This window comes from Scomber japonicus, chromosome 11 (assembly GCF_027409825.1).
Source record: "Scomber japonicus isolate fScoJap1 chromosome 11, fScoJap1.pri, whole genome shotgun sequence".
Taxonomy (NCBI): domain Eukaryota; kingdom Metazoa; phylum Chordata; class Actinopteri; order Scombriformes; family Scombridae; genus Scomber; species Scomber japonicus.
Window position 1 is genome coordinate 21,593,373 of NC_070588.1, and position 27,866 is coordinate 21,621,238.

Below are 27,866 nucleotides of genomic sequence, written 5' to 3' on the forward strand. Positions count from 1 at the left end.
GGATAAAAACCTGGTACAAGTCAGAGTAGCTGAAATTACAGCTTGAAAAGACATGGTCAGTTTGTTCTTGTAGTCATGGAGAGGAAGTGATGCAGATCTTAAATCCAGGAGATCTCAAAATTCATGATCCCAAGGAAAACTCTCACACCAATATTTCCACACCCCAATAAGCCACATTCACATTCGCACTCATGCAACTTAACATCTACTGTCTGTGTGAATCACAACACTTGCAAGCACAGAGGATCCAACGGCTAAACAGCAAGTTTATTTTGGTTAGGATCAGAAACACAGATAATGTCCTGAGGGCGAGATGAGAGGAAATGATATCAAAAATCCCCTGACTGAAATATGGCAAGGATGGTTTGGTGATGTTCGAGGGGTAAATGAGTGAGAGAAATGGTGTTACAATGTTCAGTGAATAAGATCGGAGCAGCAGGGTGTTGCATTGACCGTCCACCATGGCAAACTCCATCAACAGGGAGACTACATATTACTGTCCACATCTCCCATTTCAATACTCTCCAGTTGCTCAAAGAATCTTTTTCTATTCAATAAAACCTAGTTTTAGTTGAAATGAAAAAACAAAAGGCACAATGATTTTCAACTCATATTTGTCTTTAATATGCACAAGAGTTGAAAGCATCAATGAGCCACCTTAAAGAGAAGAATTCAATCTAAAATTTATAAAAAGATATAAACAATCAGAGGCCAAAACGCTGTCTGTTGCTTTTCTCCTATTATTTTATTTAAAACAACTTTTCATTAGCAAGTAAAAATCTTGCAACAAACATAAGCTTGTATCCAATTCGGATACAAGGCAACGAAATTGTAAATCTTTAAAGTGGCTCGGTCTAGTCTGCTAGTTCATGACTGTACACCCTCTCTATAGTTTTTGTTCAGTAATAAACAGCTAGTCCCAAAAACAAGCCTGGGCTGCTCAAAACAACCCCACCCAATATTTAAAACCCCTGCTCTGACCCCCTCTCAGTAGTTAGCAGCCAACCAGAGGATCATAAAGTCTTCAAGACCAGGGATTAGGGTTGGGCTCGCAGTTTTGACACCTCAAACCCCAAACCCTCACACCTACTGGGACATGGGACGGTATTACAGCCCGTCACCACTACAAAGAGAGAGAGAGAGAAAAAAAACAAAACAAAAAAAACCTGTTCCAATTTTATCAGCGTGTCATCACAATACATATGCAAGTCAAAAATAAAAATAATGAAACAAAGAAATATTGCTTCAACCAAAAGAAAAAAAACCTCTCCCCAGCCATCTTTGACAGTGAGGTTATCGTCCATCCAATGACTGTCAGCTGCAGCAGCTTTGTACAGGCTTTATGTAAATATATTCATATATTCATTAGACGGCAAGGAGAGATACACATCACATTTTTGTACAATTATTCAAATTGAGTGATGACATGTGGCCTCTTCATCAAAAGTAGTTAAGTACTGTAAAGGTTAGGACCTGTACTCCTTTAATAAGTCTAGTCTTCCATGAGTATAGGTCCCTTTCTGCAGGCAGACATCAATATGCCTCTCAGACATGTGCATAAGACTGAAGAAAGGAAAAAAAAAAAAAAAGTAAAAATATATGGAAGCTCCACAGACTCAACCAGGAGAAGCTGAAAACTGAAAAGGTAAAAATGTGTTTTGTTGAAGAGAGAGAATCTAAAACAATTAAAATAAGCTTAAAAAAAGGTCAGATAAGTGATTTGGGGTCAGTTTTAGCTTGACGTTTCTTTTTTGTTAACCCCCCACCCCTACCCCACCCCCTCTCTCTTTTAAAGTTTCACATTACAGGGGAGTCCCCAAGCAAACAGTTCACCAGATCACAGGACGTGACCGGGCTCATGCTGCAGAAATGGATGTCCTGTAGGGGGATAAAAGCTACAGCTGACATGTTTGTCATCTCTTTAAGTCTCTGTGCCTTCACCAATAGGTGCTTCCTCCCGTGACAGGTATTCACATCCGTAAAAGAAAAGAAAAGAAAAAAAAAACAACACAAAACTGTGTTTTTTCGCTCTGCTGAATCAGAAGCAGGTAGTTAGCAGGTCTTATCGTTGTATGTATTCAGGAAAAAATAATAATTATGGTGGTTTCTTCACATTTTTGTTGATTTTTTTTTTTTTGATTATCAAACATTAAGTTTGATAATTCAACAGAGGTCACGTTAAAAAAAGTGACATTATTGAGTCAGAAGTCCTGTCAGTCAGTTTGCCACGGAGTCCTCTTTTTGCCTTAGAGCCCTTTCACCCCTCCACCTGTCCCAGAACTCTCCTGGGAGGGCAGTGGAGGGGGGGGGGGGGTCCGTGGTTAATCATGGCTTAGCTCTGGGATTAACTCTTTAAACTGGGTGAGAGAGGGTTTTTGGGGTGCACGGCCATCAGGAATCTGAGTGACTAAGTGTGTGTGTGTGTGTGTGTGTGTGTGTAGATTTGTATGTCTGTGTGCGTGCATGTGGGTGAACACCAGAGGACAATCCAGGGGAGGGAAAGCACAAAAATAAACCACAAACTAACAGCAGTATTTCTTCCCCGTGAGTGATATGATGGCTTCTAACAGAAGTATGCACACAAATCCTAAGTGTCAAAAAGTGTGTGTGTGTGTGTGTGTGTGTGTGTTTTGTGTCTGCGAATGTGCTTGTGTTTTTGTCCTTGTGAAGATTTGACATTTGGCAATTAAATCTTGCCACGAAGGCTGTTTCTTCCTTCTGGTTTTATTTCTGTGTGATATTTAGAAGCGCTGGCATCAAAATAGCGACAATCCTCCTGATGCAGGTTGCCAGATGGTGATGGTGCCTTGTTGAATGACCCTGACTCCTTTGAACGGTTGCTGTGTTCTGTGAAGGATGACCATTAGAAAGAAAAAAAAAAAAAAAAAAAAAAAGGAAAAGAAAAAAAAAAACACCCCACAGTGCGGGGGGGTGGGATGGGTAAATCCTTCAGTGGTGAGTTTCCATGTTGAAGTGATGCTGAGTAAATCCTGCGGTACCAGGTTGCCAGGTTGGAGGAGAGATGGATGAATGTCTGGGGTGATTACAGAGTACCCGTGCAGCTGGTTGAACCAAACACCCTGGATTTTTTTAGAAATTGAACTCCTTTGTTTGCATGTTGGAAGCTGGATCAAAGTTGTAGGTTCCTCCTTGGGTGGTTTCAGGGATCAAGTTGGTATCTTCTTCAATCTGAAAAAAAAAAAGGACACACAAGATGAGATCAAGGTATGATAACCCCACCGTTTTAATGTCATCATTTTGAGTGTTGATTACTTTTGGCATACTTACATCATCTGCTGAAAAGTACTGATCGATAATCTCATAGGCTAGTTTGTAGATATCCTCATTCTCATGCTGCTGCAAATTTTCTATCTTTTCCAAACCTGTAAAATTAAAGCAATGACAATATAACATGTATTCTGTCATTAACAAATATAATAATACTGCAAACTGACTACTGCAGTATCCTTCACAGTTGTGTGATCAATAGAAAAAAAAGATGGGAAATAATATGCAAAAATGTCTACATCTTTAATCATTATGGTGCAAAAAAAAAAAGAACACAAATTATCCCAATGAAGATGAAAACATTAAATTTGTAAGAGGTTTAAGATAAATGAAGAGAGTAGGTGTTACAGAATACAGACCTCCACACTCTTCTATGATCTCGGCGATAGTACTGGCTTCATCTCCTGCCATGATGAGGATGTTCTTTAGTCCGTCAAGTACGACCTGCACCACCTGGGAGTCCTTCACTGACAGCAGGTTACAGAACGGAGGGATGACATTCTGCTCCACCAGGAACTCCACCTACACAAACCCACACATACACACCACATCCATACTTGATTACAACATAGGTACATGGTTACAAGTGTGGAAACAGCGTCTTTGACATTCACTCACAAATGACCTTTATAGCTAACAATTCATGACCTAGCTTCATCCTGTCAAATGGGGTACAGTAATGTTTTTTGCTACAGTTTTAATAAACCCATGTCTACTGACTTCATATGTTCAATATAAAACAGTAATAATAAAAGCAGTGAAATACATGCACCACATTTCCTTGACATTGGTCCCAACGCCCATCTCACCTGGTCTTTCCTCCCACTGATGGTGAGGTTGCTGATGGCCCAGGCTGCCTCCTTCTGAGTGCCAAAGTCACCCTGTAGAGAGACAGGCTGTCACTACGATGTGCACATAGCAGGTTATCTCTACAACAGCATAACGCCAAGGCATACTGAGATTTTTTGCATTCAGTGTCCATTTCCTGTATCAAGAGTTGTGTTGCCTCTCTGGTTACAAAAAAGTGCTAATGCAACAGAATACCATAAATAAAACCAACACTGTGGTTTTCTAAATTAAGTCTGGTATCATCCGTTGAAAAAACTGAATAAAAAGAAAAGAGATTATGCAGCTTAACGACTTTCTTTCCTGCTCTTGCACCATACACAAACCTTAGCCAGTTGGTGAATGATCATCGGAATCAGCCCAGCGTCGATCACAGCTTGGACCTGCTGCTGGTTCCCAGCTGTAATGTTGGACAGGAACCAGACTGCTTCCTACAGAGCAGACCAATCGCAAATGGTCAAGACCAGCTCTATAGTTTCCAAACACAGTATAGCGCTTCTCTTTATCACTCCACTAGTTTTTTTCACTTATATAAACAAACTGCGTATAAACAGGGAATTAATAATAAAAAAAGAATACTTCATACACACAACATGACATTTGAGGCTGTGGTTGTGATACCTTGTTGATCTTTTCTTTAGGGTGTGTGAGCAAGTTGGGGAAATGTGAGAGGACATCACAGTTGAGCACAACCTGTGTCTGCTCGTCTGTCCCTGTCACAATGTTTCCCACTGCCCTCAGAGCTGCCGTCTGTGGGGTGTTAACAAAAAAGACAAAATTACAAAACTTGAAATCATAATGCTAATTCATTCATGGTGGATACAGTTCAAGTCTCACCTGAACTTTCACCTCCTGATGGCTGAGGAGAGGCACAAGAAATGGAACGACACCAGAATCTATAACCATCTGGATCTGCTCGTTGCCGCCGTCCGTCAGATAGGACAGAGCCCACACTGTGTCGACTAGGATCTAAACACACGGACACCAAATTCCCGTAAGACCATGTCCAACTGACAGGGGTGCAAATATGGCAACCAGACAAAACAAATTATTATTATTATTATTACACCCTTTGCTCTGATACTTACATTTATATCGGTGTGATATATTAGCACACAGAGGGCGGGCAAAATCTGAGGGGAAAGAAAAGTAGGTTGTGAATAGGTTGGATGTAGGCAGAGGAATTAGATGAAGGTAAAAATGTGGCAGAGTGAAAAGATTTTAAAAAATGAAGAGGAATAGCTGTCAAAACCAGACTTCAAATGTCACAAAAAAAGAGCTTTATAAGTTAGAAATTCCCCCGGGTGATAGGGGTGATCTGGCTTCTGACGAGACACTGCAGAATCTCTGTGTGACTCAGCCAGAGGGACTCAACAGAGTTAACTGCAAAGAGAGACATTCCTCTGTCTCTCTCTCTCTCACACACACACACACACACACACACCTCTTGTACAGTCTCCATGGGTGGTGGTGGGTCCTTGTTGCGGCAGAGGTTAACAATGACCCAGGTAACATTGCGTAGGAAGGTGATGGGGATTGATGGGTTGATGAAAGAAAGCAGAGGCTTGACCACGCCAAGGGAGATGACATAATCCCTGCACTGTGGACCATCACCTGGACGGGCATAGGGGGAAAAGTCAATATCATTGAATATTCATTTCCTACAACTAGCATACACACACACACACACACACACACACACACACACACACACACACACACACACACACACACACACACACACACACACACACACACACACACACACACACAGGATACTGACCTATAATGTTTCCTAAAGCCCATACAGCCTGTTCACAAACGTTCTGATGGGGAGAGTGTAGCAGTCGCAGGAACAGGGGCACTGCATCTGAACACAAACATCAACATATCAATTACATGCTCAAGATGACACATTGATAAACTCTAATATGCCCAGTCACATTCAAAGCCAAACTATAAAACAACAAAGCAAAAACTCCAGGACAATGTTCCATTTCCTGTGTATTACAGTTTTAAAATATTCCTCTTCAGTAGCCAAAATGTACATTTCCCTTTAAAACCAAAACACCAAAGTTCACTCACTCAGACTGTTTTCTCCTATACTGCCTGACTCCTCTTCTCAGGAGAGTGGGGCATGTACAGACAGTGCTTGATATTTTTGTAACATTTTTTTTTTTTTTTTTACCTTTGTCTTAGCTTTTGGTAAATCGAGTTTGGTAACCTCATAACCTCATGCAATTTGTAGAAAACTCCACCCAACCTCAACAGAAGAGATCTGATCTAGTAGAAGAAACTGAAAAGGCCAGTGTGGGTGTTTAAAATAAACTATTGTCGTCAGGTGAATCAGTTTTTTGTTATTTGACGCTTTTTTTTAGAAAATGTATCTGGAACTCTTTGTATGTTTTATGTTGCTGTATCAGAGGCTTTTTCAAGATGTCATTCAAGGTTATGTTTTAGATAAGTGATCATGGTTTGCACTCTCCAGTTATGTTGGTTTTGTTTCAAAATAACGACAATGTGACAACTTACTAGATTTAACCACAGCCTGAGTCTGTGCCGATGTCCCAGAGGCGATGTTGGTCAGAGCCCAAGCTGCCTCAAACTGAAGAGAGGGGCTGTGGGACAAAGACAACAAAGTAGTTACAGGAAGAAAACACTCGTCTTAAAAAGAAAAATCCAAAAAGAAATCTCCTTTAGTTTCTAAAGTAAAAGCGGGGGAATGGGGGAATAAATAATAACTAAAATACATTTTGACATAATCCTTCCCTGAGTTCCAAGCTACAATTTCACATTTTTTCAAAGCTTTTTCAAATATTCCCACTGAGCACCTAATATTCTTGCTTTTGATCATCCTGTTTAAGAGTATGGTGGTCTGGATTTCATGTTGACTGGGACGTGCTTCAGGGGAAGAGTTTCATTACGGGATTTAAAAAGAAAAACGATGCAACAAAAAATATTAGAAATCACACAGTCACAAGTGATCCTCACATCGCCCACCAGCCGAATGTCAGTTAATCAAGCAAAGAGTGGCAAGTCTGTCTACCGCTCTGAATATTTCATCAGGCTAACAAATATGATGAGTTCCTGCTTGTTTGTTACACTACAGCTGGGATGTAAAACAGTAAACAGGGAGCAACAACAGCAGCAGCCTGTGGACAAACTAGTTTCATTTTCTGGCAACCACAGGTCACATTTAAGAACCTCAGAAAAGACATTTAGTCTCTTCTTGTTCATGTAAAACTGTGTTTGTTATCATGTGGTACATTTAATTCTGATTCTGTACCTCATTATGTCATTAGAGTTAGCTTGGCTTTCTGCCATAATGCTATGGCAACATACTCGACGATTGTGCTCTCTTGATGCATGAACATGTGTTATACTGCATCACTGCGTTCTGCACAAACTCAAAAATAAAAGCAATTTTTTATATAAGCTGGTGCTCCATGTTAACATGACTATCTGCTGAGGGTTGCCATGGTAAAATCCTTACAACTCCAAGTTCTTCCACTCTGACTAGTCAATCCCCCCCTCCCCCCAGTGGCCACAAGGTCCTGGGAATTTTGGAACTCTGAGGGACAGGAATGCTGTTATATTTGGCTTGGCCTGGACAGAGGACCAGCCAACTGCCCTTTGCGCGTCCACACACACTCTCACGTGTGGACACAGTGAAATACACACACACACACAGACACACACAGACGCATGCGCACAAAGCCTCTGCTGCAGCAAAGACTGGATGTGCAGCATAGCAGTTTGCAGTCATATCAACTAGACGACTCAATTCATCACATCTGACGGACAAATACCCATAGGCAAACAAACTGTTTTGGAAGCAGACTTACTTGTCGTCCCTTTCCAGGCATTTGACTAAAATGGGCAGGATCCCAGACTTTATCAAATCATCAATGGGAGGGTTTCTGTCACTGGAGAGCAGTTTTCTGACAAACAGTGGAAAAGAAAGCACTTCAGAAACTTTATATGAAAACCAGCTGGTGTCCGTATATGTGTTTATGCAAGTGTGAGTCACTTACCTGGCTGCCTGTACAGCACTGAGCTGGATAACTGCATTATCACTGGTAGCGTTCTTCAGTGACAAGAGAGATTACATGTTAACACAGAATATTAGGAGTTCTTGCTGGTACATAAGAAAGGTATAAAGGAAGGGCTGAATGGTATAAACTCTTACCTGTAAGATGGCATCAAGCGTAACATTTTGCTGCACAAAGAAAAATATAGAATAGTATTAGCACTGTTAGAATTTAATGAGGCTCAACACAACTGCAAACCTGCACAAGTAGATGCAATTCTGTTTTAACAACAACATTTTGTATTTTACACAGCTTCGGTGCTCAGAGATCATTTTAAAGATGTAGCTACTTTTCAACAGTTCTGTATTTACCAATGAAAACAATGAGATTTCAGTGGATGTTAAGGCGTGGGATACATTTGAAATTTGACACACGCTAGCAGATGTAGCTTAACTGACCCTTGATTCAACCCGTTTTACATAACATGCTTAATTTATGTAAATGTGTTCAAACTGTTTACAAGGATAGATCTCGCCTACTGCTACTTGGTGTCTGACATGAAAATTAGAAATCAATATGCAAAATGTTTGGAGGCTTTTCACTTAAACTGATCAAGGAAATTGTGTTCTTACATATTTGACACACATGATAATAACTGTACATGGCTCTGAGCATTAAAAATAATGTTATTTCAATATTGTAAAGACTGCAGTCTGATTTTTGTGTTCTGTACTGTATTATGAACTTCATGTTTCTGAACACTCACTGCACTAAAAAGGAGAAATATAGCACAGGAGTCCCGGCTCACTTCCAGAATAGCTCATTTCAGTATCATCTTTCATCATTAGTGACTCTTTGGTTTTCTGTCTGTATTTTATTTTAAGGTCTCTCTACTACTGTACTGACTAGAAAATGTGAACACCTCATCACTTTAACAAACAATGACAGCATTACCTTTTAACTATGGCTCCCATGAGACTTTGAAAAGTACTTCTGAGTCCAAGACATTGAACTCGCACAGAGGTAACAATAACGTTGGATGAAATGACTACGGTGGCCCACAGCCAAACTTTTTTCCCCTACATTTCCTTTCTCGGTAATGCTACTCTGGGCCACAACTTGAGACTAAAAGTTGTGATTAAAATAAGCAAATTGTCCTCCTCTCATCATTTCATAAATCTTCTGAAACTGTTTCATCAGAAGTGAACATTTTTCACACAATATCTGCTCACATACAATATATTACATACATTATATGGAAAAAGTAGAAGGCACAATTGAAGTGACATTATTGCAGAGAGACAGGAAGTTTCTGCAATGCAATATTCAGGATGTATAAATCACAGACTTTATTAACTGGAAGGATTTATTTGCACATATATATTTTTCCTGCAACCTCCATCAATTTTGGTTTCATGTGCTCAAATTTGAAGGTGTTTGTCTCTTAGATTTCTGGGGCTGACCCAATTCAATGGAGGTAAATAAATGTGTTTAAAGCAAAGGGAAAAATCTAGATATGAAAACTTCACAAAAAATTAACAGCAGCTGATCTTTCTAGAAACATTGTCTCTGCTTCTCAGTATAATCCACAGAACATGTTATCAGATTTGTTATGTAATGGTTTTCAGATTTTTTTTTTCCCTGTACAAAGAAGTTCCAATAAAAACTGCTGACAGAGATATCTGCTGATTATCTTGTAGTAACTAGAATATTATATCGCATAAGACACATAGCTGCTGGGTTTTTCAAATGTAATTTTCCCCAATACTGTGAGGGGCATCTGGCAGGAGTTTCTGCAGTAAATATATAATAAAAACCAGGGAGGAAATGAAAAAGACCCAACTATCTCACCATAAAGGCCATTTGGTAGTTTCTTATGAAGCCTTCAAACATATCACACAGCCTTTCTCAACAGACAGGAGTTCACCTGGTTGTCATGGAGCTGTAGATCTTCACAATTCAAATGAAAAACAACCATTGTGTCAATCTGAGTATCTCCAATTCCATGACAACCCGGACAAAACATGTCTGCTGAGGAAGATGGTGTGAGACAATCAAAAGCTCCAGAACAGTCACGAAATAAAACCTTGTGGTAAGATTTTTCAGTGAGCTGCTCTTTTGAAGGTCAACAGAGAACTTTCAGTCTCAACTAAGCTCTGAAATAACACTTTACAGAGAGAGAGATCACAATATTAGGTATACTGCCCACTTGATTTTAACCCTTTTGACCTGATATCCAGACAGTCCAGTCTCGCTGCATCTCTCTCGCTCTAGCACACGCCCACACTTACTCCTTTGAAGTCTGAGTCGACATCAGAGTCCTCCAGACTCTCCTCCTGCGGGACGTTTCTCTTCTTCAGTAGATGCTCGTCTCGTTTGTTCTGACAAGAGGATAAGAAGACAGAAACGCTATGAGACGAGAAGAGGAGTGTTCATTAATGCAGTCACGAATTCTTAAAGTAACAGTGAATCTAGGCCTACCTCAAAAACATTTTCCCACTACTTTCTGAAAATTTGATTTTCTGGAGTAAAGGCTGCATGTTAGAAATCCCAGTCTAAGTGGGTTAGCCAGTGAGAACTGCCTGCAGGCTAATCCACAAAGCAAACACACACTCATCATTGAAAGGGATTGTACCTTAACCCTCGACACACTCCAGCAAGCATACGTTCATTCAGACGTGTACCCAGACAGAGACACCCCCACATCCCGTCATTTTTTCAGAGTGTGCGGTAGGAGGAGATTCCCTTGCCCTACATTCCTGTGCATCATGCTGATATGCGTCACCGATGACTAATCATCTAGTGCAGTGCTTCTTCCTGCTCTGATCTGGCGAAATGGAATGTGCTAGACTTGAGACCACCTCAGCACTCTGCAGCAATGACGTTCTGCGTTTTTTAACACCCCTGACTGTGCCTGGACTCTCCAAACGTCTGCTGTTCCACATGCTTGCTCGCCATTATTCTCAGACCTTCTCTGAAAGCGAGAGCCCCTTCAGTTTAGTTGATTTGAATGGACAGTTCAGAAGGTCCTGCGCTTGTGAGTTCAACATCTAAAATGTTAATTTCAAAGTGTTTTGTCAGTGTTAATTTTGTGCCATACTGGGCTGGCAAAAACCTTTTTTTCCAGAGCAATGACTTGGCAAAGGTCCTCAATTTCAATCATTTTGTCCGGCACCTGGTTCACAGAATCAGAGGGCACCTTCATCTTTCAGGAGATGAAGGGCCAGGTTATGCTTGGAAAGAACTTGTCTGTTGGAAGTGTTGTCAGACCTCAACAGAAGCCAAACGCTTTTATAGCCGTTCCAAATGACCACACTCAAAGACCAAGTGAACAGTTGGCTGTCATAGAGAGAGAATGGAGAGACGTGAAATCCTTTAAACATGGGGATAATGACGCACATTTTCAGACAATCTCTCCTGGAAGGCAGCACTTCACATTTTGGACTTCATTGTGGATATAACCTCATGTGAACCCAGTGTTTCCCACACACTGACTTTACTCGGGCGGCCCGCCCAGTAGGGACACGTCTGATTGTTTATCGGATTGTATATCTGCTATTGAAAGGGATGATCGACGATGGGGGAACCAACCAGAACCAGAGCAGCCCCCTGCCATCCGGGGAGATACACATAGACAGCAGGCTAAACAGGCAGAGAGCAGGAGAGTTTCAGCTGAAAACAACCTCTAAGATCCAGAGAGACATGAGAGCAGCTGCTTGCTAACAGCTACGTGTGCTTATAGCAGAGAGCAGAAGAGAGGACAAACGTCTCACTCTGCTACTCTGTGCTGTGATGGGGCAGACACTTTCAGTTAGTTGTAGTGTTCCTTCTCTGGCTAAATGTTGATAACATACCGAGTATTTTACAAATTAACTTTTTTTATTTGATGAACATGGATGCTGATACATGAAAATGAACTGAATGGATTGTATTTCTATGAAAAAAGCAAAATGACAGTATGGGTAGTAGAGAAATAGCATTGGTGTATGAGCCAACACCGTGTAACAGTCACTGACATAGTCTCCTAGTGAGTGTCAATATAACAGCTCTGAAGTGTCATAACACATGTTTAAGTCTAGGCTCGCTTCCTTTTGACCTCCACTTGTTTGCATACAGAAATCATGATTATATGTATATTAATAACAAAAGTGAATCTTAAATCGCATGGTGAAGTTTTGCTTTAATTATATTTTAGTATTGGTGGGAAAGAGCACTGTTTTAACTAGTGTGATTATTTTGGGGTAAATGCTCCAGCGTGTTTTATTGTAAATCAAACCATCACTGTGAGGTAGAAGCAATGCCTTTTTATCTTTTATTTGATAGTCTTAAAATCCATATTGGGTGTAAACTGCAGGACCCATAGAGCCATTTATATATTGTCCACCATCTGTTATCATTTCATGATAACTTCATGCAAAGAAGAGATGCCAAAAGGTTGATTCAGGACGTGACATTTGAATTTGGAGTTTGTAGATGCCCAATAAACTAAACTGTTATTTAGTTTGCCAAAAGAAAGAAGTGTTAATAACAATATTGGAGAAAATAATGAGAATGAAAACACAGAACTAAACATCTAAATGAACTAGTTGGTGCATATATATAAGCATGAATGCACTGGTACAGTTAAACAACACTTTGCATGATATAAAACAGAGATGTGCCAGAGGCACCCTTTAAGAGAAGATGACACCAGCATAAATTCAGAGGATTTATCACAGGATGTAAACACCTGTTAAACACCAGGTGCAGAAAGTTAAAGTTAGTGCTCAAACCCTGCAGGTGTCTAACATGAGTATTTGACAAAACGTACAGCATTATCTTTCAGATACAGATGCAGTGTTGTGCTTGGCATAACTGCATGTGAAAGCAGTCCACATGTGTTCACTGATGAGGTCACTGCTGACGACAGCCGCAGGATGAATTACAGTCAATGAGCACCATTTATTCCATTTATAGACTGGTGGCTTGCAGCTAGCTAACTAGCTGTCCAGTGTAAATTACAACAATTGGCAGAGTGAACTTTAATTTCAATCTCTCGTTGTGATCCGATTGAGAAAGCTACCCAAACATGTTTCTTTCCACCATTAAATTCCAGAAAGTAGGAGACAATGGTCAAATAAATGCTCAATAGATCTGTGTTCATTTAGAAGGTGTCTGCTCGGATGAGATGTTGACTATTGGTGTGCCAACCAAACAAAGAAATAAAAAAGGAAACCACAAAAGCATGGCTTGCCACAGTTCTCACGTATGCTGCATTAGTTGCATAAGACAGTGTACTGGTGGTGCATCTAAACTGTCAGTTCACACAAGACATATTAACAATAAATTTAATGTTTTCCTGGTTAGTGCTTCCAGGTACAATGACCTGCTCAACTCTGCAGCTTTCAGCTAATCATTTTGCTCTCAGACTGTATGATTGCTTCTGAATGGCTCTGACTGCATTTTCAGTTTTCAGCAAGTTCGATTCTCTAAATAAGGCCTAATGTGTGTGCCTTTAGACAGACTGTGCATCTTTTCTTACCTTTCTCAACTCAACCGTCACCTCATTTCGATGTCTTCTCATAGTCTGAAACATAGAAACCAAAAGCAACAGTGAATGAGACAAAACATCCGTTGTAAACATTTCATGTGGTTTATCTTTGCCCAACATAGTTACATGACTTGTACTGGGTTTGAAGGTTTCTTTTCATTCTGTGCTTGGCTTGGAAATCTGTATGAAACCTTGGTGATGACTCTTCTACTTTTTCCCTTTGTCACCAAAACTTCTTTTTCACAGGTGATCTCTCAGTCAGACAGACAACATGCAACAACTCACAGACTGACAGTAGGCCAATCAGCCATTGATCATTACATCAACATGCAAACACATTCTTTACAACCTGAATTTATGTCACAGACTAACATTTTTCAACAAAACCAGATGCCAGTTCTTTGAGAAATTCAAACATTTACCACAGTGGGAAAACACATATTGTAGCCTTTTATATGAATCACAAAAATCCATGAACAAACACATTACATTGTATGCTTTCCATCACATTACGCATTGATAAACAGTTTAATTTCATAAATCTATATAGATCATTTAAAATTACAAAAGTTTAAACAACACATAGAAAGTAGATTAATTTCTTCAAGTTAAGCATATATCTGTGACTGAACCCTAAAAACAGTGACCACTGCAAGCACCTCTGAAGGAAACAGATCTACAAAACAGCACAAAAAAAGTGAGGAAAGAGTTCAACTGTATTTGTGCGTCTGTTGGGTTTACAGTTCATCGTGAACAGTTTGAGATGGTCTAAGATCTTGTGACTGTTTGAAGAGGTTCATGTTGCCTTCCTAAATAGCCTCTTACGTAATCTGGGGCAGTCATAACTCAGGAGGCTTTGGAGGTGTCTCCAAACTACTGCAAAACAACAATAATGGCACTACATTGACCCAGACTAAAATGTGCTTTTACAGTACGCAGACGATCAAAAATGAAGTCAAGCCTTACTTAAGAAGATAAATGAAAGCTACCCAGTACACTCAACTTAACTTGCTGAATTCTGTTGGTTACTGACCCCATAATATAAACTGTCTCTAAAGTTAAAGAATATATGACAACCCAGACAACACTGCAGGAGCTAATCAAGGCTTCACTGTCAAAAAAACAAACCTGCTATTCTGCAAGGTAAGAAGGATGTGATATAACAGGGTAAAGAAAATGCCTGACTGTTCTTAATAACCGCTTTTATATGATATCAAGGAAAACAAAGGTGGAGCTTTACAACCTGCAGCATGTGAGACTTTCCTGCTTTGCAATACAAAGCTGTCCCTAATGATGTCAGAAATGAAGAGCAATCTGTTATGCCTGACCTACATAAATAAAATCCAGACTGGCATTTTTTCCTGCTGTAGTCTGAGTCATCCCTTTTCGGAAAACTCAAATTCATGCAGAGGCTGTAAAGAGGACCCTGGTCAGACATCCAGGATGCCTGAAATAGCATCAAGAATGCACTTGGCAAAGTCTGTCTGTCATAGTAGCCATGTGCTTGTCACATTGACTCTAAGTTTCAAAACAACCACCTATGGGGCATTGATCTGTGCTTTTAGGCAGTTCATGGTGAAACTCCCGTCAGCATGCAGATGGATGGTTAAGGGCCATTCTCAGACATACCTTTGTGTGAGGATTATCTCAGGATTACCAATAGATCAGAACCACCCAGCGCAAGCATGAGTCTTTGTTGGAAAAATCTCATGCTGACGGAGCTGCATTTTGATAAATTGGATACATTTTTAGGCTAAATAACCTAAGTAAAAACCAAAATAACTCTAGAAATGTGTAACTTTGACAAATGTCTTTGGTCCAATACTGACTGGCTTCTCTCATCTGCTTGAGCTTAGCATTTGCCAAACTGTCCAGTCACCATTACAGACAAATAACAGGGATTTTTTTTTTATATTAAAATTGATAGTTGAATGATGCTCCAATATCCAGTATATCACACATCAGATCTGCCAGTGCTGCAGCTAATATGCTGGTGGTGGTGTTTTCTAGAAGATGTGACCTGCCAGGATCACAGACTCATTTACGATATTATAGCAAGGTCTATGTGGGAACATATCAAGCCAGAACCATCAAGAAATTGACCATTTAACATTACAACGTTGGCCAAAGTTATAATTAAATAGTTACTGCTAGCCAAGTGTTAGTTTAAGGTCTCACTGATGTATTCCGATAAAACAGTGAATTCATGACCTTAATTACATTTCTCCAGCAACTCGTGTCGTTATCCACATCCATGTGTGCGGTCAAAACTACTAACTAAAACAAGGTCCTCACATCATAGCCATTGAAGTGTTTAGCAGCTCACCTGGCATTACACGCTAGGCTGTTCGCCTGACAACCTTAGCTAACAAGGAGGGGCAATGTTTGGTTTGGGTGGATGTGAAGCAACCAAGTAGTTCAATGCAAAACCACTGTTTTACAAATACTGCCAAACGTATGTAGCACTAGTAGGCTAGCACTGGTGATACTTGAGGTCTGCTGGGTGTAAAATATAAACCAAATGTGAAGATTAAGGGTGCCGGCCAGGCCCAGCCTCGCTAGCCACCGGTGTCCATCCAACTAGCTTGTTAGCAGGCAGTGACAGCTAGCTACACCGCCTGTCCTTAATTCTCTCAAACCCGGCGGTCCAACAGTGATGCTGCTCCTCACAGACATTAACTAGATGATATTAGTAGGGCATTGGAGTTAACTAGGTAATAAGTACCACAATAGCACTATTACAGAGGGAATGTGCCGATAACAGGATAGGCCGATAAGCACTTTTGATGGCGAACTCTTACCGATAGCTTACGTTAGCTTAACTAGCTGGCAGCTGCAGCCGGGGCCAGGCTCCCCAACGAGGCCCAAAGACTGTCATTTTTACGTAAAAAAAACAATTCAATTGACGTTGTTTAAAGTCGACTTTATATGCCAGCTCACCTCGACATCACGTCCCTTATTTTTAAAGCTCTTGATGCGGTGGTTTTCCAAGCCGGCGTTTTCTGCCATGGCTGTACGGGGGTTTCGCTGTTGCTCCGGCTTTTCGGGATCTCCTCCGTGAGAGACGAGGCACGGCAGCTCCTGTGCTGTTGCTGCTGCGGGCTCCGGAGAGAGGAGGGGGGGGGGGGCGATCGCAGAGTGGGGAGGAGTTCATGCATATGCCTCCTGCATGGGCTGTCCTGCTTTCCTCTGCTTCCTCGACGCAGTAATAATGAATTCAAGGAGGATGCGTTGAGCACAAATTAAATACTCACAAAGTGAAAGTATTGCAGTCCGATTTCAGTTTCTGTGACGATGGTTAATAATGGTGTTTTTTAAACATTTAGTGTTTGTCTCAGCTCTCTTTTAGCACTAGTTGTTTCCTGTTAACAGTTCACAGAAAGGGTTTCAGCTGTTTGCAGTTATTCCCTGTGTACATATGAAGATTGATGTTGTTATTCTGTGTCGGCATATTGCATTGAGAGACACTAAACTAGAGTCAAATCCCTTGTGTGCAAACATACTTGGTCAATAAAGATTATACTGATAAACTTGACAACAACCTTAAGACAAAACAAGACTATAAGGAGAAAAAAATGATGCCTCCAGACACAAAACTTTAATGAATCAACAGTATCTGGGATTTGCTTGTACAATAACATCATTAGTGCAAACAAAGACAAGCATTTGAAATATTTAACTGTCACATTTCAGTAGCGGATATGCAATGCCAATACAACACAACAGAATGACATCATTTCCAATGTGACATCTCTAATCAGAGACAAACAGCACCAGCTCTTCTGGGAATTTACTGATATTTGGAATAAATCCACAAAAGTTTATAAGACGATATAAGTGTTGGGAAATTTCAGCGCAGTTTATATAAGTGATAAAGAAAATTGATCTTCGTACATATTAGTGTCAGCCATTTAAGAAATAGTTCACTCTGTAAAACATTTTTCAGCACTGTCATCTCAGCATACCTCAGTACCCCTGCCCTTGCTGTCTCCTGGAATGTGCACTTGTTTACTAGTGATAGCATTTCTAAACCAGTTCTGCATGAACTCAGAATATAAGTAGTGATGAGAACATAAGTGGGGGAAAAAAGTTCAAATTTAAATAAGGCAGCATAAAAGTGAATGGGATATTCAGTGTTGACGGCTGACCCTTCTTTGGTCCACAGAGTGTTGTAGGCCAAACAAATGACATGTTGTATCATGCCAAAGAGACATTTTCATTTTCAAATAAATACAAATTAATATATGGGATGATTGCTGAATGTCAGTTTGCTGTTTACATATTCAAAAACAGAAATATGAAAGAAATGTTAATAAACATGGCTTCTGATCCTGAAGAATTGGAACATTTTACCATTACATCCACTGTCTGCCATCTATACACAGAAACTGTAAGCAGTGGCTCAAAGTGTTTTAGTTAAAAGGTGCAGTATGTAGAGTTCAGTGTCATCTAGCATAACAGGATTCAGTTGGTTGCAATCTGCGAACCCAACGCTAGATGCCGCTGTAATACTACACACTGGTCCTTTAATACAAGGTAATTACCAGAGACACAAGATAATGATTCGACAATTTTCTATCACCACAGCTCCACCACCCCATCATTGTCAACCAATGATTAGAAATCCCCATTCCTTCAAGGATACTCCATCGTCAATCCAGAGCAGCACTAAAGAGACAGAGCAATCAGGGTAAACAAAACAAGAGGCATTCGAGTCACACATAATGACATTATCCCATCAAGGTCAAACTGTAGTGTCACAGAGGTTGCTATGATAGATAGGGGAGGATGACAACAAGAGGGGCTGAGGCTGAAGTGCTCCTTCAGAAGATTTGTTGTTCAAAGAGAATCTTCTCAAATCCTTGTGGAGGTGTGTGGTAGAAGTCACTAAACTGGCAGTCTAGGATGGCACTGTCATCCACTGTAACAAAAAGAGGACATACACAATTAAGCACATTATACATGATAACTTCTTATATATAGATTCCTTCACCATCTGGTTTTCCTTACCCCTAATACCCCTAAAACCCCTTGTTTAAAACTGTAGGCAATTCTCAATATGTAAAATAAGCATTTAAAAAAAAACATTCTTAGGTATTTTGCTCCATCATGTCTATGTGTGGGGAGGTTTGATCAGATTTGACAGTGGCCTGCCAACATATGCAAACAACCCAACATCTGTTATCATATTTTGATTCAAATATTCCTAAATCCTGATTGGTGCACAGAAGTATGTGACATCACCTTGTTCCCGACTGAGCCCTGCCCACTCTCATAATCAGTGAGAGGAGCACAGACCAAAAACAAACACAAGTCTTTCTTTTGAAATAACCACAACCTTTTCTAACTTTATTCACACCAAGACACTAAATGACAGAATAGATTTACAAGAGTTTTAAATTAAAATATGTCACTCTGTATGACAATATCACCTGTATTGTGCATATGTTTGTTTCAGTACTTGATTACTGTTAATTATAAATAATTAACATGTAAATTTACATAGGTCTTTTTCACAGAACACGTCACAGTACACAGGTACAAATAGCCAAATGATTGAAGCCTGAATAGCATTTCACTGCTTCAGTTTCAATGTTTATTAGCACCACCTGTGTTGTTGTGAAAAGGATTTATTGAGTCAAAGATTCAAACTCAAACATGTTATTGTGGCTGCACCATTATATCACAGATGGATAATGCTTGGCCACATCATGTCTATGGTGATGGACTCATTGATAAGTCAGGCTAATGGTTTAATTAAACCTAAACTTTCCCCAACAATACATCATTTCTTCCCCTAATTTTTCCCAACTTTCATTACTGCTGCACCTCAAGTAGATCACCAGTGATCAATCTGAGGTATGGTGACAACAGAGGTGATGTTGGATTGGAAAACTGCTTGCTGAGCTGCAGATAAGACAAAGCTGAAACTGCTGTAAATGACATGAGACAATACTTTCTCAACACTGAACAATATAAGAAGGCAACCATTTGTTTCAAAAGAGGAATAACAAAACTGTGCTACTGTGCCGCTGCAGTTCATGGAATTAATCTGGTGAAAGCTTTTTATTTTTGGGGGTGGGCAGCTCACTATTTTTGGATGTTCCATTACCAGCTTAATTAAATATTGTAACATTTATTCAGTCTAATTATAGGCCTAACTCAACAAGAAATGATAGGGGGGAAAATTGGAAAATCTATCAGGGTGTCTGCCCACTTCTTGAAATCAATCTAATGCTTTCTGAGACTTTTTTAGAACCCAACAAAGACTATTTAATACCATTTCCTTTCCACATTAGTGCTGGGCGATATGTTTTAAACATTTTTAACAGTATATGAATATGAATATATTTCTTCAGTCAAGAGTGAGACTCTAGATCAAGGCCAACAAAGAAGTCCCATACCAAAACAGAGAAGGCAGTACTTTTTAATGCCGTCATTAGAGTTAAATATGATCTAACTATAAAAACCATTAAAAGACTAGTTTTAAACATTTACAATAAGAAAATCATCAGTGACATGGTATTTACTGAGTTACATTTTTAGATAACGTAGCTCTGATTGTAAACTAATCATCCGACAAATCCACACTGTACATGCTGCTATCAACTGAAACATAAATGACTTATTTCACTTTGCCTAATTTGTTGGATGTTTCCTAAACTGGGAGTATTAATGTTTAAGATTCTTATTCCATATATATATTCATCTATCAAACTAAAACACTTGTGAGTATTTTGTGTAATCATATCATCACTTCTGTTGAATCACTAATCGTCTTAACTAATCTAAAGCATACACTATGGAAATTAAAGTGTAGTCAGTTGCTCAAATACTGACATTTACATCTCAACAACCTGACTGGATGTCAAAACACAGAGATTATCTGCTCTTAAACTGCAAAGATAACACTGCTCATACTACAAGGTCAGAAAATACATAAAAGGCTGATCATCATCTCTCTCTCTCTCTCTCTCTCTCTCTCTCTCTCTCTCTCTCTCTCTCTCTCTCTCTCTCTCTCTCTCTCTCTCTCTCTCTCTCTCTCTCTCTCTCTCTCTCTCTCTCTCTCTCTCTCTCTCTCTCTCTCTCTCTCTCTCTCTCTCTCTCTCTCTCTCTCTCTCTCTCTCTCTCTCGTCTGTTCAGTAACACTTATAATAACTGTGTCATTAAGCTCTGGCCATAATTGTACCTATCTTTCTTCCTTTAAACAGTTCATTAAACTTGCAGTAAACTCCCAATGCAGCGGCCACCAGTTTAAAAACATCTGCTCCTCTCCTGCTCTCAGTCGATATGTGTATCATATTGTTCACTGCAGCTCAGCCACACTAAAAACGAGGACAGGTGCTACCATCCAGATTCTAGCCACCAAACACACAATAAAACTTAACTTCTTCCCTCAAGACCCCTGAATCCTGTTATCTTCAGGGAAAATTGCAAGAGCAATTGAAAGTCTGCAAAAAACTGGGCCAAACGTACAGTAAGCTATAAATGAGACTGAAGAACAACTGATACAAAATGTTTAAATGTATAATGTTAAAACCTAAAGGGTTGATGTGATTTCTAGTAATTTTCTCAAAATTTAAAACAATTTGTCATTAGGAACACAATTTTATGGTTTTAAATCTAAAATAAATCTAATTCAAAACCTTTTGAGATGTTGTAATAATCCTAGGATAATGGCATCATGGGTATTTGGTATTAGTTGATTAACACATACTGTAGATCTTATGGAGGTGAGAGTGGAGGGGGTGCCTATCTCTATAGCAGAGTTCAGTTTATGTAAATGCTTATTTGAAAATAGTGAAGTAATGACCCTAACATATGAAAATGTTTGTCTTACCCTTCAAACATGAATTATTGTACAATACATTTGAAAGTTGGAGAAGATGACAATGAAAACATCCAGTGTGACTCTTTGATTACAAAGATGTATTTTCTAGCTCAGAAATATTAGTGGTGCTTTAAATAAATAGAGTGTTTTCACAACAAAGACCCAACTAATTAGTATCTAGTTACAGTTCATTGTGTTGCTGTAGGGGAGTTTCTTCATGCTGCTGTCACTAAGTGCTCGGTAATGAGGAAATGTTGTGTCTCTGTAAATTAAAGAGTACAGTCTAGACCTGGTCTACGTGAAAAGTGCACTGAAATAACTTCTGTTGTAATGTGGCGCTATACGAATAAAACTAACATGACTTGACCATGTGCAAGGGACAGGAAGTGATGCTAAATTGACTTCATGTTCTATTTCAAACATACGAATCCTAATTGATTTCACTGACTAGCTTAACATCAACCAGCACCACCGAGTGTGTGGAATCTGTTTATGGTCAAGTGCAACCCACTATGAAATATAGAAGTCATGTGAAAATGCACAAATACTGCCCTCTAGTGGAATAAAAATGAAACTGCCATAATGTCATCTCTGAGGAAGTGGTTCAGCTGTCCGTAATATTAACAACAAATAAATATACCTTATAATCCCAAGATTAACAAAACTAGTTAGATATGAAGTCCACAAATTAACTCACCATATACAACTGGGTATACAGTGCCTCGGATCCCTGAGGCTGGACAATGCATGTTCTTTCCATTCAGATATAAATTCAGCTCCACGTGGTCGTATGTGATGCCCTGAAAAACACAAATGACATTGCAGACAAATATGATCATAAATATAAATGTTTTAATGTTTAAAATATCATCATATGTGTAGCATGTCATTAAAATATGTGACTGTTAACAGTTTTAGGATCAGCATCAAGATTCCCATTTCAGCAAAGAAAAGGGGAGCAGGAATAGAAATAAAAAGGGTTAGGGCAAATTATTTAGAAATAAAATAAATAATAAAACAAAACATTTCTGCAATTGCTGTTTCTCCTACTAAACCACACTGGTTAAAGCTGTAATTACCACTGCCTAACAGTGATAATGACTTTTCCACCAACACAGAAATTGTATGTTACTCAAAAAGATACATAAAAACATGACTACAAGTTTTACAGTCGCTCAAATGTTTTGCATAACTGCCATGTAGTATATGATGTACTATTATTAGTCTACTATTAGTCATCTGCTGGGATACTGAAAATTGGTATCATCACTAGTCAGACTGACAGTTTTGCCAAGACGTTAAGATTGCACTGTAGTGTTTGTGGTTAGCCCAAATCAGCCTTCAGTGAAGACCTAAAAACTGAAATGATGTCACTGCTGAACAAAATCACAATCTGTTTACATTTGGGGTTTGTACACTGCTCCATGACCCTGCAGCTTATTAGTCATAAACTGCAATCACTCGCTCTTTAACAGTCAATCATAAGTGCTCTTCTTTTTTTCTTTGAGATTGTAATTGATGATGTTTTAAAATAAGATTATTGAACACCATAAAATATATAAGCACCAGACATCTATTATAGTTGCTCATGAGCTTCACAGGAGGAGCACAATGCTTGGTTTTATGAATTTACAGGTGCTCATATTTCTTGCGCATTAATACCTGGAGAGCTATGACTAAAGCCAAAAGCAAATATCACTCTATTTAGGGTGTGGTGACACTGTTTTACTCACCTGAATTTGGTTTCTCATGACAAAAATAAATCTCTGTACACACATGTTGTTCCTCCAAAGTTACTCAGTTGGCAGTATTACATTTTCATGGTGATGGTAGGGTCTTCTAGTATGGTTCACATAAATGCAACATTGCCACTAAATAACACCAGGGGGTCTTATAGTGTCATGAAATTAGCATTACTGTGAATAAAATGAGAAAACATTTTCTGATGTGTTGAATAGGAAAAATGTAAATGTGTTTTTATTGTCTCAGATATGAGTCAAACACTACTCATAATAACACCCAGTAAGATCTGTACAAAAAAAAATCCAGTGTTCTGTATCTGTTTTATGATAAATCAGTCATGGTTTACAAATTGATGCCAAATAGCAGTTTAGTGTGCATGTGGCAAACAAGCAGCAGGCCCAATGACCAAATTCTAGTGTGATTATTAGTCTGAAGAGGTTGATTAAGGTTATGTAAATACACACAGTCTACAGTCACATGCATGTTGGAAGACTGAGCGATAGATAAAGATGATGAGATAGCACAATGAGTTAGCTCAATACAGTATGTGTTCAGACTAAAGTCAGAAACATTAGCATTGCACCTTTACTTTGCAACACTGTCTTCATGTTTGTACCAGAAACGGGTTGTCTTGTCTAAATGATTCCAGTTCATTAGACATTTTAGTTCCTATAAGGGCTGGGCAATTATAAAGGTATCAAAACTGACATCAAACATGAATATCAAGTTAGCAGTAAGCTGTGAATATAACAGCGAACGTGCTGTGTGTTATGATGTACAGTTTGTCCAAACATATATGCTACAACTCATGAGCCAAACAGAGTTCTTGAATATATCAACAGCTAGTGACTGAAGTTACAAATTAGCCCTGGAGCTGTAACTGTGTCTCTCCTGTGCTTCATGACCGCAGTCTGGACACTGAAGTGTGTCGTGTCAGACATAGCAGCCTATGACATCACTCCAAAACATAAAAACTACTGCCTATGGAAAAACAAGATAACAGAGCCCATAGAAGTGTGATTCAACTATATTTATATTACCCTATTACATCATTATTAGTATTATTATTATCATTATACACTTAAAGCAGGCATGTCCAAACTCAAATGTATTATTATTATCATTATTATTCCATAGAGGGACAATCAACTGTCTGAAGACTGGACTAAGCACTAAGGAAAGTGCAATCAAACATTGGGTTAACCCACGGTGCTCACCAAGTAGTCAGACTGATCTTTCCAGTTCTGTCATGGGATAATTGAGGCAGCTCTTGTGTGTTTGTATACAGTATGTAAGTGCTGTGATGCTGCCCGTGATATGCCTGATGAAGATTTGATATGAAACATTGCAGGAACTTAATAAAACAAACAGCAGTGACTGAGACACTGTGTGGAAGCTTTTTTCAATATTATTTTTTGTACTTTGTATGTGTCCTGTGTGCTTTTTGCTTTGTACTGTTTGTTATTGTGCCATTATATGTTTCAATACTGACCTACTGCAGGGACAGCAGATAAAAATGAGCTCTAAGATAAATCTGGTACAGTACATCAAAGGGTAACATTTAGGTTTAACACTGTGCATGGTCCCAATAAACAAATGACCACTTCTACTTTCTGTTTATTAATCAGTGCAAAGAACTAATAAGAGGTCTGCTGTGAGAACTGAGAAACGTGTGCACAGATAATAAGATCATGTTTCATTATTTGTTACAGCAATAACAGTGACATTTAATCATGACCCTGATTTTAGGTGATATCACCCAGCTGTAGTGTCTTAATCTATTTATGCTCATTTTGACAAGATGTAGATTGAGGGGAAAAACAAACAACTAGCAGCACTCTGATTATTCACAGATTCTGTCATCAAATTCAAATTCAGAATCAAGTAAAAGATATAATGCACTTACCACAACGTCACCCTCTTGAGGCAGGTTGTTTGCAGGTAGGCGATTCTTCTCTTCATTATTGTGGTACACAGACCCATCATGCCTGAGAACCAGGCTGTTTGTGTCTCTGCCCATAGGCACTTGATTAAGATTCACTTTCTGCGTGGCCACACCAATTCCCCACACACCTGAACAAAAAGGCCAACAATGAGAATAAGCTGTTTTAAAACACTTTGAAGCACAAGGACTAAAATATATTCCTATTTATGACAAATACCAGCAGCCACTTTTAACAGTGTGTATGCAAATGTGTCTTGGCCCACACTGAACGACTGACTACTCAACTGAGAGTCTGTGTGTAAGCAGAAGTATTCACTCATTCAGGCACCTACATTATGACTCAGAGTCAAAATAAAGGGCCAAACAAAAGGAAGAAGCCACAACAACATGCAAAATTGATTCTTGTGGATGGAGTTCGCACATAACACGCTATCAGATTTCCAAAGAGTTTTGATTTTACCCACGCGTCAAGGCCTTTGCAAATGGAAATGATGTACATGTTTATTTGCATATAGAGTGGCGAAGTGAGATGTGATCACAAGTGGCCGTTTGAGATGTGTTGTGGAGACTCATTCTAATACCAGGTGTGAAGTGATGTACTTAGAGCTGTCCTCTGGTAAATAGATCACTTCAAGACACATGGTAATGTCAGGTGTGAACAGGGCCATGACAAAACCAGTCTGAGGCAAGAGTGAAGCTGCGTGAAAGTAGCAGAATAAGTGCCTTACTTAAAGACATTTATGGAAGAAAGTACATTTCTTGTGCTTGTTATATGGTATACTTGTGAGTGAACAGAATCACAGCAGTGAGCATGCAGTCACAAGACCAGGTTACCAAGCTACTAAAAACTGTGTCAGAATTAGTACCCTCCTCTACTAAGAATGCACCAGAAAATAGCAATCGAGCATGGAAAAAAGGCACGAGGGGAAGGATAGAGGGTGGTCATCAACTGAATGCTGAGGGCTTACCAGTGGACTGGATCTTAAACTCAAAATAACTTTTGTTCTGGTGCAGAGGAGCGGTGGCCAGGCAGCCTCCGGTGCCACATATCCTCCGCCCGCTCTTCACAATAACAACGTCTGTGCCTGCAAAACAAAAGCATATTCAATTAGCAAGTCTATAAATCAGAGAAGAGCAGCAAATGCTCACATCTAATAAGCTGAAACCAGAAAGTATTTGGCATGTTTGCTTGATGAACTACATCAATTATTTTAGATAATATTTATTGTTAATTGCTGGTGATTAATATACTATCAATCACCTGTAATCTATTCATTGTTTTCAGCACTTTGTTTGTTGTTGGCCATGATAAATTCTCAAGTGGTGTCATTTGAAACTCCAGATATTGCTCAAAGTGAAAAAGCAGGTGAGTTATTCAAGAGGAGCATTAATAGTTTAAGTCCATTAGTCTATATACCAGTTGATGGACTTGAATACTAATAATAAAAAGTGTAAACCTCAGTTAAGTGTCCCTAGTAAATGCCAGTTGTCCGAGATGACAAAAACGTATTGAAAAATATATCTTAATGAAATATAATTGAGGTAAATCACACCTTAAAGGACCCTCCACTAAAAAATGTTATACCTATTGTAACTTCACGTTTCAGATATAGATTATCATTAAAAAATAGTTTTCACATGAATCTGAAGGAGTATTGTTTATAAGTTTGTAAGCCCATCAGGTCCAATATACGTATGTATACATATATATAAGTATGAAGTGGAAACTTGAGATTTCCAACGGACATACACTGAGAATGGACTTTACAGTGTGGTAGAACACATATTTTCCACAGCATTTAAACTTTTGAAATGGAAAATATCAACATAAGAGCTATATATAGAGTCCAGGTGTAACAAGGAGTGATAATGCCAAGTCAGAGACACAAATAATTATTCATAGCAGAGTACAGTATTTTCCTACAAGTTCTTAAACAGGTCTAGATGGGAGATTTACGTGTTAGCACGTAGGAAAATTAGACTGTCCGAAGAGCATGTAACTCATAATTGCTGGATGTCTCAGTAAACTGCACCTAAGGGAGCTTATAGTGCGTGGGCCTTCATTTTTCTTTATGACATTGTGTTATTGGTCCAGCACCTGTTTAAAGTTCAATGGATGTGGGCATCTACTACACTTCTTAATAATGTATTACCCCTGTCCTGAGCAGTGCTCCGATTTCACGACGTGTCCGGTTTGTTGTTGTTCACTCTATTTGACAACGCGATATTCATGTAGGAAGTATGCTAAAGTGAAATTCTACAACATGTAAATCGATACTACTCCATGACACCACACATACATGAAATATTAGAGGCTACAACAACACTACGAGCTGCTAGCTAATAGTTAGCTAATGGTAACGGCGGAAGTAGTAAACCGTGTCACAGATATTAATTGCCAACACATCAGATGTGAGAATCAAAGACAGAGTTATTTACCCATATGGTGAGTATCTAACTGAACGGTGGGCATTTCTTTAAGGGGGATATGCCCGGGTCCGCCATCTCCGCAGCAGCTTAAACACCACGTAAACATCGCAGCCATCCTTGCCCCTCAACACTAAACATCCGGAAATACACTCATACCATTAAACCAAAGAGTGCCAAGCGTCAAAACGGCAGCCACCCCCCCTCCTCACACACGCAACAGCG

General features: G+C 39.2%; 2 protein-coding genes across 2 annotated transcripts; both read right to left on the bottom strand.

Annotated features, from left to right (window-relative positions):
* Window positions 1-1,766: 1,766 nt before the first annotated feature.
* On the bottom strand, window positions 1,767-16,735 carry kpna3 (karyopherin alpha 3 (importin alpha 4)). Its single transcript, XM_053328217.1, has 17 exons — window positions 16,636-16,735; window positions 13,687-13,731; window positions 10,457-10,546; window positions 8,324-8,353; window positions 8,169-8,221; window positions 7,980-8,075; window positions 6,667-6,752; window positions 5,918-6,004; window positions 5,579-5,748; window positions 5,223-5,267; window positions 4,972-5,103; window positions 4,756-4,884; window positions 4,461-4,565; window positions 4,098-4,169; window positions 3,648-3,810; window positions 3,289-3,383; window positions 1,767-3,189 (listed from the first exon to the last, which is right to left on the bottom strand). The coding sequence occupies exons 1-17, from the start codon at window positions 16,702-16,704 to the stop codon at window positions 3,091-3,093; spliced, it is 1,566 nt and encodes a 521-aa protein (XP_053184192.1). The 5' UTR covers window positions 16,705-16,735; the 3' UTR covers window positions 1,767-3,090.
* A 545-nt stretch (window positions 16,736-17,280) lies between these two features.
* On the bottom strand, window positions 17,281-27,790 carry spryd7b (SPRY domain containing 7b). The gene is made up of 5 exons (XM_053328471.1): window positions 27,654-27,790; window positions 26,183-26,299; window positions 25,176-25,342; window positions 22,224-22,326; window positions 17,281-18,616 (listed from the first exon to the last, which is right to left on the bottom strand). The coding sequence occupies exons 1-5, from the start codon at window positions 27,757-27,759 to the stop codon at window positions 18,519-18,521; spliced, it is 591 nt and encodes a 196-aa protein (XP_053184446.1). The 5' UTR covers window positions 27,760-27,790; the 3' UTR covers window positions 17,281-18,518.
* Window positions 27,791-27,866: the final 76 nt, after the last annotated feature.